General features: G+C 45.7%; 1 protein-coding gene across 9 annotated transcripts in view; it reads right to left on the bottom strand.

Annotated features, from left to right (window-relative positions):
• Positions 1–23,040, bottom strand: part of ODF2 (outer dense fiber of sperm tails 2) — a 32,468-nt gene that overhangs the window by 4,582 nt on the left and 4,846 nt on the right. For 8 of the 9 annotated variants that reach the window (XM_032478562.1, XM_032478564.1, XM_032478561.1 and 5 more), the window contains 13 exons: positions 18,643–18,813; positions 17,534–17,694; positions 16,679–16,808; positions 15,988–16,119; positions 8,976–9,047; positions 7,747–7,818; positions 7,511–7,627; positions 6,703–6,888; positions 6,096–6,205; positions 4,304–4,439; positions 1,986–2,096; positions 1,723–1,827; positions 516–674 (listed from right to left, as the gene is read on the bottom strand). In XM_032478562.1, the coding sequence (XP_032334453.1) occupies positions 516–674; positions 1,723–1,827; positions 1,986–2,096; positions 4,304–4,439; positions 6,096–6,205; positions 6,703–6,888; positions 7,511–7,627; positions 7,747–7,818; positions 8,976–9,047; positions 15,988–16,119; positions 16,679–16,808; positions 17,534–17,694; positions 18,643–18,813 (1,662 nt within the window). The remainder of the gene's footprint in view (positions 1–515; positions 675–1,722; positions 1,828–1,985; positions 2,097–4,303; positions 4,440–6,095; positions 6,206–6,702; positions 6,889–7,510; positions 7,628–7,746; positions 7,819–8,975; positions 9,048–15,987; positions 16,120–16,678; positions 16,809–17,533; positions 17,695–18,642; positions 18,814–23,040) is intronic. The other variant, XM_032478560.1, reaches the window with a different exon arrangement.

Here is a 23,040-nt window from a genome sequence, read left to right as displayed (position 1 = left end):
CATGTAATTTCTTAGACACCGTAGGCTTGGTGCCAGTAACCCAGAGGCAGATGGCTTCTGGGAGAAAGGAAGCCCTTTTTCAGGACGGAAGCTCAGGCAACGGATCAGTTAAGACTAGGGAAAGGCAGCTAAAACAAGAAAAAGATGGAAAAAGAAAGCCTATGGCTTGGTGTCTGCTGGCGTCTCCCGTCTGTGGCTGCAGGGAGGAGGACAGCAGCGGAGCGTGAAGGGCAGAGGCCGGCGGAGACGTGGAGCTCTCGGGGAGGGGCGAGGGCAGGAGGGCCCGGGAGCTACAAGCGAGTGGCGGCTCCTATTGACTACAATCACTTTGTGCAAACACAAGGCATTTGGCACACCAGACTTTTATTTCACAGCACTGATGATAGCTCACTCCTTTCAGAAAGCGGCAGCCAAGGAAAAGGAAGTGGTCCTCCCTTGGGGGGGCGTGCAGCTCATCTTGGTAAGCGGGCCCCTGCTCGGGCCAGTTCGTGGGACCCTTTCTGCCAGTCCCTTACCCGGCTGCGCAGGTCTGATATGATGGCTGTGAGGTCGATGTTCTTCCTCTCGTAGCCCTGCAGCTGGTCTTGGCACTCTGCCAGCTTAGCCTCCGTGATCTTGAGGATGTCAGGCAGCTGCTGCAGGTCAGCCAGCTGGGACTGGAACTGCCTCCGTGCCTGGGGTGGGAGAGAAGAGTCCACAGCTGGGACAGGCCTGGCTGCTGGAGGGCCAGGCAGAGTCCTTTGGAGTTAGGGCAGGGCTATGCTGGGTCCCCAGAAGACGATCCTACAAGATCCTTGGGCAGAAGTGTGGCCTCCCTGCAGGCCACTGAGGGTGTCTAGCTGTTCTCTTGGGGATGCACTTGGCCCTGACTTGCCACTTGAGCCTGCTGCTCCTTTAGTCATTGAATAACAATGGCAACCACGTAGCAAACAGCAGGACCCAAGCATTGTGCTATGGGCTCTCTGAATAACTCACTGAATTCATGTAACAACCTATAAAATAGGTGCTGTTGTCCCCATATAAGGACACTAAGGATCAAAGGATCATGGGCCCAAGGTCCCTCAGCTAGAAACTGCTAGAGCCAGGATTCAAGTCTAGTCTAACTCCAAAGCCCATTGGAAGGCCATCACAATGCTCGAGGTCAGAGGAAAAGCAATCAGCTATCTGGTCTTAGTCCTTCCTCATATTAACATGGAGCCTGAGGACTAGCGTGGGGCAGTGAGTTGCCCAAGGCTGTGCAACAGGTTAATGGCTGAGCCTGGACTCAGTCCATCTCCAAGGTCACTATTAAGAGGATCCCTTTGCTTCTAGTGAGCCAAGCCATCTCTAGAAGAATAAGGCTCTTGGGGAAGGGGACAGGAGGCATATTTTTTGGCTGGCACAAAATAAAGACACCACATAGAATGAAATAGGCACACCTCAGATCTGACAGATCTGTGGATCTGAATCCATTTGGATGCTCCAAGCAGGGGAGAGGGTTTTTTTTTTAAAAAAGGAAAATGAAGAAGGGAGGAAACCAGGAGAAAGAGAAAGAGGAAGCACGAGAGAAGAGATGCAATAAGGAAGGAGAGGGTGCGTATACAGTAGAGTGGACGGGCCCAGCGGTAAGAAAATTCATGAATCTTTGTTGTCCACATCATAGAGGGTCCATGACAAACAAGAGGGACAGACTGACAGACACGGAACTGGGCAGGGAAAGGAGGCGAGGCAGGGGGGCAGTACCGCTTCAATCTCTTTGTTCATCTCATCTTTAAGGATCTTGTTCTCTTTGTCACAGCGCTCTAGCTGGGCAGCCACTTCATCAGCCTCCAATCTGGTCTTCATCACCTAGGGACCAACAAAGCATCAGGCCATCTTGGGCAGAGCCAAGTTTTGGCGAAAAACATCTTCCTCACCCAACCCTTCCCGGGGGGAGGACTGTGGTTAATCTCCCAGCCCACAGGGAGGCGCTTCCCTGGCAGGGCCATGGCACCTGAGAGGCCTACCTGACTCTTATAGTTGTCAATCATCCCCTCATAGTTCTTAACCGATGCCTTCAGCTGCTGAACTTCGATGTGCGCCTGGTTGAGTTTGTCCTCCATGGGGGCGAAGCTGGCCTGGAAGGGGCGGCTCGTGGGTAACCAGCAGGAAGGGCCTGGAGCAGGTGGCCACCCCAACTCCAGCTCCTACTCCAAGGGGCCAGCAAAGGGAAGCCCCACCTACTCAAACCCACGCCAGCAGTTTTCCTCAGAGAGGCACCAAGGCAAGACTCCTGATGTTACCAACCCAAGTGAATGTAGATGCACATAAGAGATTCCTGTGGGTTTTTGTTCTTATTACAAAAGCAATACCTAATCATTAAAGAAAATGGAGATAAAACCAAGAAAAATGAATCCTGATGCATGATGCCCTAGTATACGGCTCTCCGTGGATAGCTGTGTAGACAGTTTTTCCGACAGGAATGGGATTATATTGTACTTACTGCTCTGCAATGTACTTTTTCAATTAACAAGTATGTTGCGAACTACTTCTCCCATCACTAAATGTTCTCCTTCAACCCAAATGCTCACTTTAGCAGATGGGACAAAATAAATCATGGTACCTCAATAAAATAGAACACAATGACTTAACAGAAAGACATATAGCCAAAAAAAGAAAAATAGACCTAAAAAGATACACATGAAATGTGGCTCAATGAAAAAAGCTAGCTGTGGAATAATGGATGGATGCATGGATGTGCATATGTTTGAACATATATGTTGATATCAGGGGAAGAAACTGGAAAAATACACACCTAAGGTTAATAGAAACCTTCACTTCTGTTTACATTTCTGTAACGTTTTCAACTTTTACTATGAGCATGTTTTACCTTTATAATATCTAGGAAAATACACTTCCACAAACATCATTTTCAATAACCACAATGTATTTCACCACACAGATATTCCATACTGCAACCAATCCCCCAGCTAACTGTCAGAGGCGGAGACTGTCTTTCACTTATCCAACAACTGGACTACGACAAATGAGACACTACCACGCTCCGGCCAGAGTGGCTAAAAGTAAAAAGACGGACAATACCAAGTGTTGGTGAGGAGACATGGAGCAGATCTGTCCCATAGCCCTGGGTGGGAGTGGAAACCTGTACAACTACTTTACTGTTTGGTGACGCCTGCCAAAGCTGAATTTATGTATACCACCTGGTGACCTGGCATTTCTACTTCAAGATACAGAACTTGTGAAAAAATACACCAGATACGTGCACCAAAAGAGGTACAAAGATGTTCTACAACCCAAATGTCCATCAACAGTAAGACGGATAAACACTTCGGGGTATATTCGTACAGTTTGTAATGATAAACTGCCACACACGACGTGGATAACTTTCATAAACATAATATGGAGTAAAAGCCATAAAAGCCAGGCACAAAGTTCAAAACCAGGCAAACTAATCTGTGGCGTCAGAAGTCAGGATAATGGTCCCCTTGGTAGGGGAGCATTTGCAACTAGGCGAGGTCATGGGGCTACTGAGGTTTAATCAGGGTGATTGATGGACAAAGTATGTTCATTTGTGAACATTTCTGTGGTACACTTCCTTAAAATTAATCTTACTTAAACAAACTAAAATCAATTTAAAAACAACAACAACAACAAACCTAGATGTTACTACCCAGATCAGTTAAAAACCAAGCTCAACCCTGGCTCTGCTATGTCAACCTCTGTTTGGGGGCCTCATGCCCCTGGCATGTTGGGAGGGTGCGGAGCAAGTGGTTAAGAGCTAGTGATTACAGCCCCAGCGTCGGACTCAGGCTCAAATCCCAACTCCCAAGGGCCAAATCTTGGCAAGCAACTTCACTTCCCTCCCCTCCAAGTCTCAGTGTCCTTATTTTATAAAGTAGAGATGGTAATTGCATTATTGGGAGACTAAAGTGAGAATTAATGAATGTAATAGAAGGGGCCTAGGCGGCCCCAGGAGAGTCAATGTTAAACTCAAAGTCAGGCCTATCTCATGTGCACAGGCTGAGTGTCACGTTAAGCATTTCACATGCATTATTACCACATTCTTACAAGGACCTCATTTCCTCCCACTAAGGAAATGGCAGCAACAAAGGAGGAGACACCTTGTTCAGGCCCTGCAGCTTTAAGAAGCAGAGTCAGGACTTGAATCTGGGTCTTTTTAACTCCAGAGCACCCCTTCATAATCACGTTGCTGCTGTCAGGCCCTCTGAAGAACTCGTGGTCATTTCTGGGGCCCAGGCAGGAGTGCCCAGCCGTCAACCTCACTGCTCCACCCAACTGCCCGGTCCCGGCCCTCATGACAGACCTTCAGCCTCTCATTCTCCAGTTTAAATGCAGAATACTCGGCAGTCTGCCGGTGTAGTCTCTCCACCAGGCTGTCCCGGTCTTCCCGCATCTTCTCCTCCAAGGTTTGTTGTTGGTTTACAAGATCTGTCACCCGGCTGGAAAGTCACAAAATGAAGCAGACAGCATCACTTACACAGATCGTGGGTAGCCTGGGTCTTTGTGTGCACTGGGGCCATGGGTCCTTACCCAGGTCGTGCCCCTCCTGCAGGCACCCTACCTGCTCCCCAGTCTTCACCCTGAGAAGCAGCTGTTCTGCCATGGCCACTTGGGGCATTCCCAGGTGTCCCACTTCGTCTAACAGCCTTTAAAATTTGTCTCCTATACCACCCCTTCCAAGAAGGCTTCTCTGTTCTGATTGTCCCACGAGGCTGAGACACTCCCTGAAGACAAGGACCAGAGACGCAGTCCCTTGCCAGCTCCCCATTGCACGCCCTGGCTGTCTCAGCCCATCAGGAATTGAAGTTAGGACAGAACTCCCAGGCTCCGTGGTCAGGGATGCCCCAGGCATCCATCTCCCCCAGACACATATCACACTGGGGTTCCATCTGCCCCAAGGGAGACACATGCCTCCCCTGCCCTCGCTCCCTTCCCCCACCCTCAGGCCCTCGGCAGGGCTATAATCCAAGAACAGAGACTGCGGCTTCAGAGAAGCATTGGGCTCTTGACTGCAGATCCACCACAGGTCCTGTGCACAGTAAGTGCTCTCAATATTGATAAGTTACAGTCCACCGTTCAGCATATATGTACTGAGCACTGACCAGGCCCAAGCAAATACGTCATACTGTTTTGCCGGCAAACTCCTATTCACCTTAAAAAACCCAATTCAGATATCCCTCCTCAGGGCATGACTTCCCGGCTCCCTCTCATCTGTACCACATATCCTTCTGCCTTAATTATCTGTTGTCTCCAACTAGACAGAGAACCCCCTGAGGGTAGCTCCGGGTACAGGGCCCAGCGTATAACAAGTTCTCAGGATATGTTTGCCAACTGAGGCAAATACAGCAAAAGGCATTCCTCAGACAAGACGTTCCTGACCTGGACACTAAGTTAGCTCTTCTGCAACCTGTCCTTAGCCCAGGGAGTCCAGGTCTCTGTAGCTGTCTCTTCCACTAGAATTCAGGGTTAACCCCATGGGGGCAAGGGACGCATTTGTCTTTTTACTGCTGTTAACCCTCAAGGCCAATGTAGAGCCACAGATGCTCAATAAATATGTTTGAATTTATTCAAAATGAATGAACACATGAATATAGCTGACACTGAGAATGTCCGAATGGTCACTGTTGACAGTTCACCAGTGGGAAGAAGGATGCAAGTTCAGCCACCTACAACTGGAGGCCATTTTTGCCCCCTGCTCCCAGGCCATGCTTCTGACCTACTGACTGGTGGGAAAACAACTAAGAGAAGACACAGGGACCACCAGCTGCCACACCCTCTAAGAACAGGAATGGGGATCCCAGCATCCCTGTTCCCATTTCCCATGCTGGGCAGGCTGGGGCCCAGTTCAGGCCCAGATGCTAGAGTCAGGCCCAGGTGTGAGCAGAGAAGCCTGGCCCCTGCACAGTGCCTGCCAGGAGGGTAGGCCCCTAGGCTGGTGGCTGGAGCCAGGACCCCGGGTCTAATCAGAAAGCCCATGTCAGGGCCGCCCAAGCTCAGTCCAATGCAGCTCTGACCAGAGGAGACCAAATGGCAGCCGTGTGAGTGACACCCCCTTCCCCAGTCGGCCCACACGCCCTCTTCTAACACAGACGTACTCGTTCAGGACAATGATTTCCAGCTCAAGGTCCCCCTTGTCTTTCACAACTTGGTTGTAGCGGCTCCTCCATGATTCCAGAGTAGATAAAGCTTCAGCGACATAAAGATCCTGGGAACAAGGGACAACAGGCCGCGTCAGCCTGGTGCCAGCGCTGAGGCCCAGGGAGCTGGGGGCTGGGTCACCCCGGCACCCCTCGCCCTGATAACTTAAACTGCACTCCTGCGTTCCTTTCTAGACGCACTGGGAGCGAAGCAGGAGCCCAGATGTTGCTTTTCAACTTCCAGCATCACATGCACCCAGACTGCAAACCTTTCCTTAACCATTGTCCCTCCCACAATATCGATGCAGTTAATTGTCCCCCAAGCCAGCCCTCCAACCATCTCCAGCCGGCCGCCCACCCCCGTCACTATCCTTTTACCATTTACCACCCCCACCTCTCCTCCATCCAGCCATCCATCCTACAGCTCACCCACCCTTTTTCCACTGCCGTCTTTCCCTCCATTTGCCCAGCCACCTCTGCTCAGCTTTCACCTCCACTCACCCAGACCACCTATCCGCTGCCCACCTACCAACCGCCCCGCCTCCACTGCCAGCCCTCCTGCTACCTTGTCGGCAAGTTGTACGTGCAGCTGTTCCGCGTATTCCTCACTCTTCTCCGCTCGTTCCTTCTGGGCTCGGATGGCCTTCTTCAACGACTCTTTGTCCCGTTCTCCCTTCTGCTTCAGTTCCTTCAGCTGCTCCATGATGGCCTCCACTTCCGCCTTGTGCTGGTTTCCACTGCGCTCCAGGTTCTGGGCGAGGACGGCCAGGGAGCAGGTGGAGGAAGGGACAAGGGTGAGGGAGAAAAGGAGGGCCAGGGGTAGGCCAGGCAGACAGGAGAGGGGAAAAGGGGGCCAGCAAAAAGAAGGAATGAGAGAGAGAAAACAGGTTAATTGTGTGGGGGCTTAGGGTTCCGCCAGTGCAGCCCAGAGCTGAGGGCCCTTCCAGGTCCCCATAGCACCTCTCCGATTACTGAACCCATTGGCTCTTAGTGTTAGGACAGAACTCTTCTGGAATCCTTCCTTGAACTCCCAGCATGGTGGTCAGAGATATTCCTCAGTTTCTCAACAGAGTTACGACTTCAGAAGTCCCTGGCTTACATGCTGCATCCGAGCTCCCCCCTCCCCATGGTAGTCAGGAGAACTGAAGACCTAAGAGATTAAGTGATTGGCTCAGGGGTATGGCACCGAACTGGTCACTGCTGGGAAGGGCACTCAAGACCCCCAGGACCCACTGCTCTTGCCACTGGCCCAGAGACTCTCTGAGGCACGAGTGCTTTGGCAGCAGCGGCCCCATAAAGCTTTGGGGCAAAACCTGCCCTTGGACTACCAGGCCCCGCCCCCTCCCTTCCCCACCTGTGGGGCCAGCAGGTACCTTGATCTGCATGCACAGGCGACTGTTCTCTGCCTCTTTGCACCGAAGCTGCGCCTGCAAATGCCCACGCATGGACTCCATGGACTTTGAAAGCTCAGATGCTGTCTTCGCTTGAGCCTTTGGAGAGATGGAGAAAGTGAGAGAGCTAGAATTTGAACCCAGCTCCAATTCCAGAGCGCATTCTTCCCACGAAACTCTATTGGCTCATAAGGAGAAGCAACTGTCAGGGATGGTACCTTCTCACATTGTATTTCCTGGAGGAGCTCTTCCACCTCCTTGTCCTTGTCTTGCAGCAGTAATAGCAGGCGCTGGAGAGAACACACACTGCCATGAGCTCCCTGGAAGGGCGAGGGGGTCCAGGCCAGGGAGGACAAACACTCCCGTGAGTGCCTGGCCACCGGGGCTCAAGCCCCAAGTACATCGGCCCTTGTCACAGAGACCCTGGCAGGAAGCACCTAACATCTCTATCACAGCTTTTAAAAATAATTTACAATAAAGTCATGTTAATTATGTGAAACACTGACACACACACACACACAGAATGCTAAGAAATCCCCATAATCCTCCACGCAGAGAAAACCACTGTTAACACACGTTACGAAGTCACATACATATTTTGTTCTATAACCTATAATCCCACGTTTACCATAGTGTGATTAAATTTTCTACAGCTCTTGAAACAGCACCTTACTGTTTCAATTTGATGATGTATCATAATTTGACAAAGCTCTCAAGCTGGGAATGTGGATTTAGGCATTATCACCATGGATGCTGAATTTCCCACGGTGATGTTCGGCCAGGCACCGAGGGCCAAGTGTCAAACCTTGGGAACCATGGTCTCTGTTTCCTTCTCTCTCTTGGAGACTCAGGCATTAACACATCAAAAGCTCCAACAGGTCTGTTGAACTTGTTCAGGCTGGGCAATAGTTTCTCAAATTTATTTGGTCATAGGTCAATCCCTCCTTTTGTTTCTTTCTATTTAAAAAATTTTTTTTGTATATGTATATTTTTATTGACGTATAGTCAGTTTACAATGTTGTGTCAATTTCTGGTCCTCCTTTTGTTTCTTGTACCCATTAACATCTTGAGGAACTTAGGGTTCCATGGAACAGACTTTGGAACATGCTGCTTTGGGAGAGATTCCTGGGGAGAACTGGAATTGTTGCAGCATAAAACAAATACGGAAATTCAGGTAAAAGACTCTGATGATTTATAAATCTATCATCATCAGCAGCATCCGTCAGGCTGGTGTCCAGCTTGGTGGTTCAGGCTCTCAAATGATCAGCTAGACAAGCCCAGCAGAACAGGAGGGACAGGGGACATCCGTTTCATGATTTTACAGATCATGAAACTAAGATTCAAAGAGATGTCAGAGTTCCAGGGCTCCGGCCCGCCCGCCGCCACGCAGCACCTCTGTGCTGTCACCTATAACGCCATGGAGCAGGCAGGGGGCGCTGTGTGTTACCGCTTTTTCAGAGTCTGCCTCCGCCAGCCGTTTCAGTAGTGCTCCTTGTTGCTCCATCAGCTTTTCAGAATCCTTCAAGAGAAGGCAGGGAGACCCAACTCATTAAGCAATAAACCGAGATGTGTACATCCTCTAGATCCTGTTCCTTTTCCAAAAGTTGTATTTCTAACTATAGAAGTGACAAGTGACATTATCATTATAAATTTTAAACACCAGTAAAGCTAAAGCCTCCCTTATTCCCAACCTCCAAACCCCATCCTACTGTTAGGAGTTTGGTGACTGTTCTGCCCACCCTTACTCTATGCCTGTAAACACAGCTACACCTAGAGAAGGATCTTTTGTGGGATGAGGGGTGGGAAGGGATTAATGTATAATTTTACTAAAATGGTATCATACTGTATTTTTGTGCTATAACTGGATTTTTCTAAACAGATTTACTGAGATATAAATTCTGATAAAATGTACAATTCAATGTTTTTTGGTATATTACATTATTTTTTTTAATTGTGGTAAAATATTTATAACATAAGCCTTGCCATTTTAACCATTTTTCAGTGTAAAATTCAGTGGCATATGGTACATTTGCCTATTATCCATCCCTACTATCTAGTTCCAGAATTTTTTCATCGCTCTAAAAGGAAACCCTGCACCTGTCAAGGAGTCCCAGTCTCTGTTTGCGCCTCCCCCCAACCACCCGCAACAACTCATCCGCTTTCTGTCTCTAAAATGTCACTGCATTTTCAACCTCTCCCCATAACCTCTGGGCATTAAGGCTGTTCCCACGTCTTGCAGCTGTAAACAATGCAGCAATGGACATTGCTGGGCATGCATTAAGTGTCTCTCTAGGGTTGATATTAAGAGGAAGAATGGCTGGACAGAAGGTTTTTGATCTGTGGCAGCTGAAATGCCCTGCAAAATGCCTGCACCGACTCACAGGGCCACAAGCAGGACGTGAGCACACAGGGCAGAAGCCAACCTCTGCCTGTTGCCAGTCTTTGCCAGAATGACTCCTGCTGTTTTAATTTGCATTTCTCTAATTACTCATATGTTTATTAGCCATTTGAGTTTCCTCTCGCCTGGACTGCCTGTCACACCCTTGCCACTTTCACACGGGGCTGTGTCTTTGTGAGCCATTTCTGTTATTCTTCCTGGGGCCCTGGACAAAGTGTCCCTAGAAGGAGGCTCACCCCCTCCTTTCCCTTTTAATCCCACAGGTCCCCTTCATAGGCCAAGAGAAAAGGGCTCCCTGGTCCCAAAGTTTCCTAGGGACCTAGGAACTAAAAGAAGACAGCATTGTGGTTTCTCCAGCAACAAGAGGAGATGAACACAAGACAAAAGCCTAGGCCAGGGACCCAGAGTCTGAAGCTACTCTGTCTGACAGGCCATGCCCTCTGACCCTCCAGGGGACTCAGAGGTAAGTGCTTACAAATGGTAACTTGAAATTTAGAGTCATACTAAATTAATTTGGGGGCAGGGTACAGCTCAAGTGGTAATGCTTAGTGTGCATAAGGTCCTGGGTTCAATCCCCAGTACCTCCTTCAAAAATAAATAAATAAACCTAATTACCTCCCTCCCACCAAAAAAAAAAAAAAAAAAAAAAAAAGTGAGCTGATACAAGACTGGATTTAGGTTTTCTCTCTCTCTGTTAAGAGGACAAAGTTTTCTTGAAATGTTAATCTGCTTTTGCTAACAGATTATAGTTTCTTTGCCTCATGGGTGATCTACGTTTGCCTTTAAAATCTTTTATTCTTATTTTGGTTTGGGAAATAAGTATTGTTTCACAGTGACCTATGATCTTATCTGACCAAATGTTTTGAAACTTTTTGACAAGCTTCCCAAATATCAAATTCTAATTGAAGTTCTTTTGACCTCCAGCTAACTTTTGGGATGCTTCAAAGGGCCCCTGAGGCATCCCAAAGAGAGTTTTTAAACTAATTAGGTTCATTGAGTATGTTAATTACATGGGAAGTATTGTCAAATATATAATAAATCTTCTTAGGTCATATTGTATGGAAAAATGTTATTAATATAGACACTATAAAAAGTTGTATGGAATTCCTAAAGACCTGGTATGTCTTGATAAAATACTATTAGTCATAATTCTAGTTATTGTCTTAAAATGTTGTATGTCACAGGAGTAACCAAGTTTCTTGTCAGTTACATTGTTAATCAGGTTTTTAACTGTGCCTTAAGTCTTTTGTCATTCATAGAGTTATGGTTTTACTCTGATGCCTTTGCAAAATGCCTCATCAAAAAAAAAAAAATTCATAGCAAGGATTTGTTGACACTTACAAGTTTTCTGGTAACTTTTAGACCATTACGCTGAACTGTGTAAGAAATTAAAATAAAATTCTAATGGAAAACCTGATGGTTTCATGAAACTGTTAACAGAGAATTAATTACATGGGATTAAGTAAACTAATACACGTGGTTATAATTTTTTGGTTTTGTCTGAAATAGTACTAGCTTTTAATCTGTGTTTTTCCAAGATATAAGGAAACTTTCCCCCTTAAGCTAATTATGACTTACAGCAATTTAGTACGTTATACCTTTTAAGCAAAATTGAAACGTTCATCTTTTCTCTGTACCTGATCCCTCTAGAAATTAAAAACTCTTAGATTCTCAGTGGCTTTATCAGGCAAATTAGGAAGGCTACCTTCTAACAAATGCAAAAATCTCAAGGTATTTTGGGGGCCCCAAAAAAAGGGAAAATTCACCTAAATCTGTAAGGCTAAATCTATGATAAGCCCTTGATGTGGCTTTCCTAACCCTGGGAGGCCTTTTAAAATTTCACTCTAAGGGTCCTTATGAAAAGTTCCAGTACAGCCAATTTAAAAGAGCCTATATGATCAATTAATCAGACTTAATCTGGATACAAATTAATCTTGATTGGACTATATTTGATAAAATAAAGGTAATTATAGAAATAAAAAGATTATGTTTCAATGGATATTAAATTCTAGTTTTGTTAATTGAGGCCTGTACTTACTGAGACTCACTTTCCAGATAGTTCCTTGCTGTTATGTTACATTATTGCAAAGTTTAATTGAATTATTAAAAGGACACTCTAAGTTTGTTTCTGAAGCTCAGTAATCTATTGTTGGATGAAGATCAGATGCCCTGGCCTACAATCATGAGATGATACACACTGGAACAGACAATTTAAGGACTATCTCCAAGCTAGATGGAAGGACCCTTATCAGGTATTCTTGACTAGCTCATGCGCAATGAAACTGAAGGAAATTGACTCTTAGATTAATATTTCCACTTACAAAGGGCGTCTACACTGGACTGGCCTACAGAGAGGATTGCTGACCTCGAAGTCACCTTGAAACGATGCTCGAGCAGAGGAGAAACTCCCAGACCAGAATAAAAAGAAGACTACATCTGATGCAGACAGCTGATCCAAGACACCGGACCAGGGCTGTATACCAATTACTTTGATAATTGCTCACACCTTTGCTTATGAACTAAATGTATCTCACAATCTTATGCAGAGTTAAAGTTAATCCAGTTGTTAGGTTTATGGTCAATTACCTATATGCAGTACTTCTGGGTTACTTTGATGGATTTCTCCACTCCAAGGCTCTAATTAGATGGCCCTTAAAAAATTTACTCTAAAAGAAAGAAATTATAGTTCTGTTCAGGCCACTGTTGATATTAGTAGGTGGGATCCCCTCACCTGGCCAATTAATACTATCTGCTCTGACCCTGGACATAAATATGAATTTTCTTCTAAAGTGACTCAAGCTCAATCAGAGCAATAAACACAATTTCAGCCAAAGAATATAGACTCCCACAATTATGGGATAAATTTATATGATTAACACCAGGCTATGGTTATTTAAATTTAAAGGCTCCCTTTATATTGGGAGCAATCAGACAATACTAAGGATAAGTAGCCTAATAACATTAGAAAATTGGGCTGGGTGCCTTACGGACAATGCCAGTATGTCATTTCCCTTAACGATTAAGATTGGTACAAAACAGACTAAGTCAGATGACCTGGGAATATACTGAGCTGCACCTAATGAAAGATCTTAAATTTTACTTATGGCCTTACTATACTGCTAGTTATATTATTTGCATATTGCTTGTTTTACAAGATTGCTATTTCTCACATTACCAAATATGTGACTGAGCCTCTGATAAAATGATAACTAGGCAACCTGAAGCAGTTAACCAGACATACAGTTCTATATGAGATATATGATTATGCTTGTGTGACTCTAGAAATGTGACGATATAAGAGGGACTATTTTCCTGGACCACAACAGACTAGTAAGACAGGTGGCCCGGAGACTTTTTCTAACTGTATAAGTAAGGCATCATCCATAACAGCACATGGAGTGGCCTATCAACAAAATGCTCGCCTGACCTGGGAACGAGCATTCCCAGTACCATGGGATGAAATGGTCATGAAATGCCTCCCAAACCATGGTCGAATTTATGATTGTGAAGGATCCTGCCAATTAAAAATCAGCACTTGCCATTTGCCTCTACAAGGGTTCAGTTGCTAATTTTCAATTCAGCACACTCTGAAAGGAATTCAAGGTGAAGAGCAGGAATAAGGCATTTGGTGCTCTGGGAATTAACTACCAGATCAGGCCTTCAGTAGTTAGATATTTTCAGGAGACGATTTTATGAGCCCAAATTCTTGCTTCTCCTTATATCTAGAAAAGCACTAAAATCATTAGTGATGACATCTGCTTTGGCCATTAAGGAGAGAAAATACATTTGAAAGTCAGAATAGAGTAAGTGTAGTTCAGACATCTAAGGTAAAACTAGGTGGCCCTTGTAGATGTGAATTCAGACAAGCTTCAGTCTAGCTGAGAACATACATTTTCTGAACTGTATCCAACTCTAGGATACCTTGAGCTACTATCAAAACAGCTGCAACCTTGTGGCTGCAAGGACTCCTTAGCTCTCCTCACTGCAAACCAACCTATGCCTACCTAAGGGAATAACGCTGCTTCTGTTACAACCAATCAGGCCAGATACAAGGAGAGATCCAAGGTGTGAGAGCAGGCAGAAAGCATCAAAAACCAGGGTGAAGAACTCGATGGCAAATGTCCAGTGTCTTGCTTTGGCTATTGCCCTTCTTAGGCCCTGCCGCAATTATCCTGTTAGCCTTGCTTTTTGGACCATTCTTAATTTAAGTGCTTTCCTGCTTTATTTCAAATGTCTCCAGCAATTTCAGAATAAGAGTCTTCTGCTGCACAGGCTGGAAGCCTATCCCTGGGTCAGACTACCTAGATTTAGGCAAGAGAGAAAGACTTCTACTCTGGTAGGCAGGCCTACACCCCTGTACAGAAGGAAGAAGCTACAGAAGATGGAGACCTCCATCCATTTCCCCAAGAAGATTCTCAAGTATGAAGTCTCTCAGTGGGGAACTGAGAGAGGTGATCAGACAGGCTTACTGATCCTGACAGGCTTCCAACAAGGGGAAGAAAGTGCCAGGCTGATGAAAGGCAGGGCATTTTGCTCATCCCACAGCCGGCTCCTTAATTACAAGGACATGGTCCTACAACAGGATGATTTATATCGCACAACTGCTGCATTTAATTCCAAGGATCTCTTTTTCTTTGTTCTCTTTCTCCCATCGAAGTTTCTGTTTTAGGGCTGAGCTCCATGGGAGCAAAGAGCCAACAGTAGAAGACACTGGCACCACTGGAATGAGGATAACATTGGCAGAGCCTGCCAATAAAAGACCTCAAGGCCCAATCGGGGGCTGGAGCTGTCTCGACTGGCTACCTGGCTGACGGCTGCCCTCTGGGGTGTTTTCTTTTTCCTTCTTTCTCTGAGCAATAAGGCAATTCTTTTTTCCACTTCGTCCCTCTCCCTCGATTGAGAATTCTTTCTCAATTTCGAGCAAGGACCCACACGTTTTGGGGGGGGGGGGTCTTGCCTACTCATTTGGTGGGTTTTCCAATTTGGGGATCCCTCTATCCACTAACATAACTAGTAAAGTTCATAGGAATATATTCGAGAAACTCTAAAGTATACCAGGATAATACACAGGAACGCTCAAAATAATACTGCTTCTAAGAGCCAACAACTGTAAATTGTCTCCAGCAACAGAGGAGTGGGTAGAGAAGTTGTGGTATTGTCATAAAATGGAACAGAACGGTGAAAATGAAGTATCTTAGGCCTCAAGGATAAAAATGGATGGATCTCATAGAAATATTGAGTAAAAAAAGCAAACTCAGAAGACTACATATGGAGCAATATCATTTATATAAAGTTTGAAAACATGCTAAACAATTCTATCCATGGTTTAGGGTTACACAGGTAAGTCAAAAACGATCAGATTCCAGATAAAGTTTCCCTCTGACAGGCAGGAGAGGTTGTCACCAAAGGAGACACAAGGGATTTAACTATGTGGGCAAGGTTTTGTTTGGAAAGTTGGATAGTGGGTACACTATTACTAGTTTTAAATATTAATTTTTAAAATAAAAACAAATTGACATTTAAAAAAAAAAAGTCAAACTAAGAAAAATATTTCATCAGTACGGGCATTTTGAGACTCTAGGTTTCCCCTTGGTTTGAACCTAACAGGAAGAGAGCCATTTATATATACTGTCAGTCTTTTCAGAATCATTTGCTAACGTAAAATATATTTCAGAGATCATCTTTTAAGGAAACAAAGTGATACCATACAGTTTGTGTCCAGTAGCCATTAGTCATCTTTTTACTGCACCGAAACTCAGGCCTAGTCCTCTCCTTGCTTTGCCGCAAGACCCCTGGGATGGGCTGAACCCCTCCCTGACTCCTCACTACCCTTCTCCTGACTTCCGAGGTCCTTCCTATGCCACCAGGTCAGCTTCAACAATGAAGACAGCTCCCAGCATTTTATGTGAATGATTTCGGCAATCTATAGCCATGTCAGGTCAGGTACCAGTCGTGTTTTCTTTTTACAGATGAGGAGTCTGAGGCTCAGAGAGGATGGGCCTGCGGTGCTAGAGGGCTGGGACTCTGCAGGGGTGCCCGGGGGGCCAGGCCCGCAGCTCACCTCTTTGCAGTGCTGTTCCCTCAACAGGTCTCGGAGGGTGCGGTTGGTCTCCTCAAATGTGCTCAGCTTCTGGAGGAGAAGTTCTTTCTGCCTCGTCAGGGTGTTGATGTCCGAGCAGGTCATTTGTTTCTCCTGGAAGACAGCAGGCAGTCTTACATGGCACAGGGGGAGAACGGACGAGCTGGCACAGGGAGTCTCCATGGGGAACTTAAGAGGTGCTGGTACCAGGAAGCCCAGGCCAGAAGAGCTGGGCAAAGGCAGGCTTCCTAGAGGGGGTAGATGTGGTAGGACAGGCAGGAGCTGAGCCTGCTGAGAGCACCAAGTGGGAAAAAGGGCTGGAGAGCTCAGTGTGGGTGAGTATAGTTAGGGCAGGCTTCCTGGAGGAGGCACGCTTCCTGGACGACGACACTTGGTGGCTGACACTTGCAGGAATCAGACGTGTGCCTCAACTCACTGTGACCCCAGGAGACCCATGATGATGTCTCCTTAGAGGCCCTGGCCACTAAAGGTCATCCTCAAGGGTCAGGCCCTGGAAGTGAGCGGGGAGTAGGGGGCTGAGGAGTTAAGTGTGCCCTGCCCTGGCCTGAAGATGTCATAGTCAGCATGATGACTGTGTAAAGACCCCACCACAGTTTGCAGCTGCCCTCTCTGGGCCCAGCCCCAGGGCTGGGTGCTTCTGCTGGCCACCTACTGTCTTCAGTTTCCCGATGGTGTCCTTCAGGGCCATGACTTGTTTGGCAGCGGCAGCCCCATCCATTTCAGCCTCCACCAGCTTGGACATGAGGCACTCCTTCTCCTGCTGGAGGTGTTTCTTCTGAAGCCTGGGGCCAGAGAGAATAGGGCTCTGTGAGCCCTCTCAGGCCTCTGCCCGCCCAGAGCTCCGAGGCTCGCCTCACAATGCCCTGCGAGGTTTATCTATCTCCTGGTCAGGGAAAGGTGGGGGAGGGGGCAGGGATGGCCCTTCTGGCCTAAGCGGCCTTCTAGAAGGCCACCTGGGCCCCAGATCAGGGCCTCCATCCCAGGCGACATTATATCACCTGCTGTCTCTCAGACAGAAACTAGCATCACCTCTGTCCCCAGCCACTGCCATGGGCGTCTAACCATCGTCTTCAGGACCATTTTCGAGCCCTCCCCTCCCTCCCCGCACTGGAAACCCCTCAAAGTGCCACCAAGAGCCCGCTCCTGCCAACCTCTGTGGCACCTTTCGCCCTCTGCCCACCCTCTCTCCTCGCCCTGGCCTGCTTTCCATCTCTCAGCCCCAAACTCCTCCCACCTTGGGGCCTTCCCACTAGAGGTTCCCACCCCCTAGAATGTCTTCTTCCCAGCACCGACGGCCAAGCTCCGAACCCTCCTGCAGCACTGGGCTGTTTTTCCCAGAAAGGCTTCTCTCACTGGGAGTCCTGAGAGTATCGGGGACTGTGTTGAGCCCTACAACCTGGGAACGGGGCCTGGGCCGCCACCTCCCCTGCCTTCCATCCGCAGGGCTCAGGCAGCCCGACAGGAGGCAGCCCGACAGGAGGGAGCCCGCCCGTCAGGGCCGCCTTACATGGTGAAGTCCTTCTCCTCCTTGATGCGCTCGATGTTGTGCCTCAGCACCGTGTTCTCGTGTTCCGTCTCGGCCAGCTCCTGGGCCACCTCCTCCAGCTCCTCCTTGCGTTCCTCCAGGAACCTTTTGGCCATCTGGCGCTCTCCCTTCTGCATCTTGACCTGTGCAGGGGCACGCAGGCAGGGGCCACTGAGGGGAGGTGGCTCCTCTCTGCCAAGTCTCTAGGCCTGCTGCTTTGGACCAAGCGGAGGGCACCTCTGATTGCACGCTACGTGGTACTGAGGGCCTCAGGGACACAATCTCAGTCCCTATCATCACAAAGACTCTGGGAAGACACTGTTCCTCTCAATTCCTCATTACTGAGGGATGGGGGCACAGAGAGCCTGAGTGACTCTCTGGTTAAGGACAGAGCCAGGATACAAACCGTGGTTCAGCTGGCACACCACAGGAGGAGAGGTCACAGAAAGGCCCTGTCCCTTGGGCTGTGGAGAAAGGCGGGCCTGTTGCCAGGCAGTCAGCGCCAGGTTCTCCAGGAGGGCCCACGGGGTCCAGGCGAAGGGATGGATTAAAAACACAGGCCATGTTAACAACCAAGACCTGGATTCCATGGCAGCTCTACCAACTTCCTAGTTGGGGACCTTGGGCTTCCAGGTTGTTTCCAATTAGATTGCCACGTCCATCCAAAGGCACAGCCCAGCAACTGAGGACAAGCCTCCTTCGCCTCTTTGGGGTTTTGTTTCCTGTTTTTTTGTTTTGGGTTTTTTTTTTTTTTTTTTTGGTTTTTTAAAATTTTGTAGAAAATGGAAGACAGAAGCCCCAGTGTCCCAGCCACTTTATCTCCAAAATAGAGACAATAATACCACTGGCTTCATTTACTTTTGCAAAAAACCAAACCAGGGCATCCATACAGAGCACCAGACAAGGTCAGGGCCAGAACCGGGCTAAGTTCTTGATGGAGAGGGGCCCCAGGTTGCCCCAGCTACCTCCCCAGAGGCATCTGAAGCCCTGAGAGGCCTGCAGAGGCAGCCAGGAGGTGTCCACCAAGAACCCACCTGGGGAGTCCCGCACGTCCTCGGGACACTAGCTGTCCCAGCCCCCCACTCCCTCACCTCAGACTTGAGACAACCAACCGCATTCATGAGACTGTCAATCTTCTTATCATAACGGTTCATTTTACAATGACCCGAGTCATCATCTTCTGTAGAGAGGTCACTTAACCGCATCACTGAGACTAGCTTTTCTGAAGACGGTGGCGTGATCTCCAGGCAATGGGGTGGATTCTGATGTAGAGGAGGGAGAGACACATGATCTCGTAAGACAGAACTGCAACCATTGGTTCCACCACACCTGGCTGTCCACAAGAGGCAGGAAGAGCTAAAACTGCCAACAGGCAACCACAGGGACCCCAGGAGGAAGAATACTCATTACCTACCCCTTGTTTAAATGATGTTTTTGAAGATATTCTAACATACAAATAAAAAGCCTGTGTTACAACGCCAACTTTAAAACGAAGGGTATAACAAATTGGCAAAAACTGTAATTCCCAAAGTTGGCAAAAGTTTGGGGCAATAGATATTTTCATATACCTAGGGTAGACGTAAGATATGTCTTTTAAAGACTTTTTAAAAAAGTCTTTTAAATGAACGTGAATACATGATAGTGGATAGCCACAAAGGCACACAAATCTTTGAAAGGTATTTTAAGGACAAGTGGGGAAACCTGAATATTGAATATTATATGATATTAAGAAATGAAGTTTAAAAAAAGAAATGAAATTTTCAGGACTAATCACCGTTATTTTGGTTATGGAGAAAACATTATTACAAATGCATATTGAATAATTTATGGTTAGAATGGTATGTCTGGGAAATATACTTAAATACATCAGCATAACAAAAAAAATTTAACATATGTGCCCCTCAGAAGAATTTATATAAAGCCTTATAACACTTTACTTTTAAGACTTCAAAAAGATATTCTAATCTAGGGACCAATGTTTCCATGGGGTTTTGTTCTACTGAACTTCATTCTCACTCTATAAATTTATTCCAGTACATTAAGTAATTGTTATTTCTCATTATTTGCACAGTTCTTTGCTCCTCTTAAGCTGAGGTAGCTAAACTTCTCTGCCAATTTCCAGGGAAAGATGATAGCTATCAGGAATAAAAGAAAAATGGCCAGTGCGGGTGGAACTGTTATCTCAAACAAGTAAGACTCATAGGGTGCAATTTAAAAAACGTATGTGCCCTTTGTCCCAGCAATTCTATTTCCAGGGATTTATCAAGAATATCTAAGAATATGAATCAATATTTAAATTCAAGGCTAGGATACAGTTAAGTATATATAACAAGATAGTATTGGTTAAATACTTAACAGTTCACAAATGTACACACAATGGAATAATGCCTTAAAAATAATATGCAATGTATAGTCAAAATATGTGGGAAAAAGAATATTATACAACAGTGAGTAAATATAATCCAACTGTTAACAAAAATCAAAAGAAAGAGGCTATTCACAAGGAAGGATCAGGAAAGTTTGCACCTAGAAGTTACATGAGTCTTCTCATGGTGGTGGGATTCCAGGTGCTTTTTACTTTCTTCCTAGTGCTCGTTTAGACTTTCTAATTTTTCAACAATGACTATTCATTGCTTTTATAAGAAAAAAAAGTTATTTTTAATGTTTAAAAGGAGGACAAGAGAAAAATATACAGACAGTATGATCACAATTTAAAAAAAAAACTGCATAGGAAAAAGTGATAGTAAAGGTACCAAAATATTAATAGTTTCAGGAGAGAAGTTATCCTTGGGGATGGCAGTGACAGGAGCAGGACCAGAGAGGAGCTTCTGGGCAAGCTAGTGATGTTGCGTCTGGAGCTGGGTGGTAGTTATACAAGTATGTTCTGTTTGTAAAAATTCACCAAGGGGGAGGGTGTAGCTCAAGTGGTAGAGCGCATGCTTAGCATGAATGAGGTCCTGGGTTCAATTCCCAGAACCTCCTCTAAACATTAACAAATAAACCTAATTATCCCCCACCAAAAAAAGGAAAAAAAATAATTCACCAAGCGACACACTTCCAATGCATGTACTATCCTACAGTTTCTAGCAAAATGTTTTTAAAACTTAATAGCAGCCAGATTAGAGGAGTAGAATTACAGGTGATTGTCTATTTTTCTGTATTTTCAACTTTCTGTCATAAAAAGAGATTATTTATTTATTAATGGAGGGGAGGAAAAACCCAGACCTGCTTTCTCCCAGAGATCAGCTTATGTAACAAAAGGGGTTTTAAAAATTGACAAGAGTCCCTATGTGCACCTAGCAACTTCTAGGGCCCATGTCCAGCTCCACCACAAACTTTCTCCTCCTCCGATTTTTTCTCTCGCCCGTAATGGAAGGGCCAGGCTGGGGCCTCCGGGGAACAGGGAGGGCCACTGAAAAGTGGAAAGGGACTGGCCACAGAGGACAGCATGAAAGACAGCTATTGCTTGAGAGCCGGCAAGTCACATCTCTGGGCCCCTCCATTTCTAGGGTTCTGTGGCCCCAGGACTGGAAGAGGCATTGAGCTTTCCAGAGGGAACCACCACAGCTCCAAGCGACCCATGTCAACAGGAAGTCCATTTTCATAACACCATAACTTATATGTACCTTTTGAAAACTACCAAGTCTTTTCCTTTTTAAAAAAGCATTTTAAGTGATAAAATATAGCAAATTTGTTATAAAGAAATTCAAGCAGCACAGGGAACTATATTCAATATCCTGTAGTAACTTATGGTGAAAAAGAATATGAAAATGAATATATGTATGTTCATGTACGACTGAAGCACTGTGCTGTACACCAGAAACTGACACAACACTGTAAACTGTCTATACGTCAGTAAATATACATATACCAAAAAAATTTTTTTTAAATTAAAAAAAAAGAAATTCAAGCAGACCATAAAAACATGAAGCATTAAAGCCTCCCACACACAGAGGTAATCACGGTTACCACTTCTTGCAGATCATCCCAGAAAATGTTTGCACATACAAACATACCCATATGCACATGGACACACAGACACCATTTTCTGCGCAAATAGAACCAAACTCTCTGTGCTGCGCCTCTCTGTGCTTCGTTATCACGTAGAACTGTCTAGCTCGATCTTGTCGTGGTTGCATGATATTCCATCGTACGGATGTGTCATGATTTAACCAATACCCTCCTGACAGACATTTAGGTTGCTTTTAATTTTTCTCTATTGCAAACAGTGCTGTAGCAAACATTCTTATACCCAGGTCCCTGTATTTTCCAGTGAATTTTTTAGAATCAGTTCCCAAGTGTAAAACTAGAGAATCCATGTTTAAGCAGTCACCACCAAACTGCCTCCAGAAACACTGAGTCGGTTTCACAATCCTCTCAAAACTGTCTGAAGAGATTCATTCATACCCCATACACTTGTCAACACGAGATTTTGGTAACCTTTTCAACTTTTTTTCCATTCAATAAAAATGCTAGTTTGTTGTTTTTTTCTAAAATACAGTTGTTTTTAATGTACATTTCACTGATTATTAGTGAGGTACACATAGTAAAAAATTTAAGAAAGCATTTTAATTCCAACCTTCCTTGTACGTTAATATAGAGAGATATGCAGACACTTTCCATTTCCCTAGAATACCCATACTTCCTTTGTCTTTTAGGGATAAAATGGTACATCAGGGAGTCAAGAGCATGGAGTATGACTATAAACTTCAGAGTAATTACTGTTATTTCTAATTTTAAAAGTAATAAGCTATCAGAAAAATAATGAACCTTTCAAAATAGATCAGGCATCAACATCTTAAGGTACAGCTGTCCCTCGGTATCCACAAGGATTGGTTCCAGGACCCTCACAGATACCAAAATCCGAGGATGCTCAAAGCCCTTATACAAAACGGTGTAGTGTTTTCACACATAACCTATGCACATCCTCCTGTATACTTTAAATTATCTCTACATTATTTACAATACCTAGTGCAATATAAATGCTATGTAAACAGTTGCCAGCACATATTCAAGTTTTGCTTTTTGAAACTTTCTGGATTTTGTGTGTGTGTGTGAGTGTGTGGATGTTTTTCAATCTGCCATTGGTTGCGTCCGCAGATGTGGAACCTGCGGATTTGGAGGGCTGACAGTAGTCTCAAGCCCTCTAGTAGTCCCAACAATGAGATCTTTGTCTAAAACACAGCCAAAAGGCCTTGTCTTATCATTGGGTTTTTTTTCACTGCAATTGACTAGAATGTAAGCATAAGGAGGGAATGTCTGCCAGTTTGCAGCTATAACTCCAAAGCCCAGCAGCGTCTCAAGAAATGCACAGATTTTTTTGTAAGAAATTACTGCACAGATGGATGGATGGACAAGCAAAACTTATTGAGGTATGGCTAAAACAAGACAACAGTTCCCTTGGCACCTTGACAACTAATACTGAAGGCAATTATTCCTCAGGAGGTTGTGCCAGTAGTTTTGATGATATCTATGGAGTTCGTGCATGG

The sequence above is a fragment of the Camelus ferus genome, chromosome 4 (assembly GCF_009834535.1).
Source record: "Camelus ferus isolate YT-003-E chromosome 4, BCGSAC_Cfer_1.0, whole genome shotgun sequence".
In the NCBI taxonomy this organism is placed as follows: Eukaryota; Metazoa; Chordata; class Mammalia; order Artiodactyla; family Camelidae; genus Camelus; species Camelus ferus.
The sequence above is the reverse complement of the archived record's forward strand: the minus strand, read 5'-3'. Positions and strand labels throughout refer to the sequence as shown.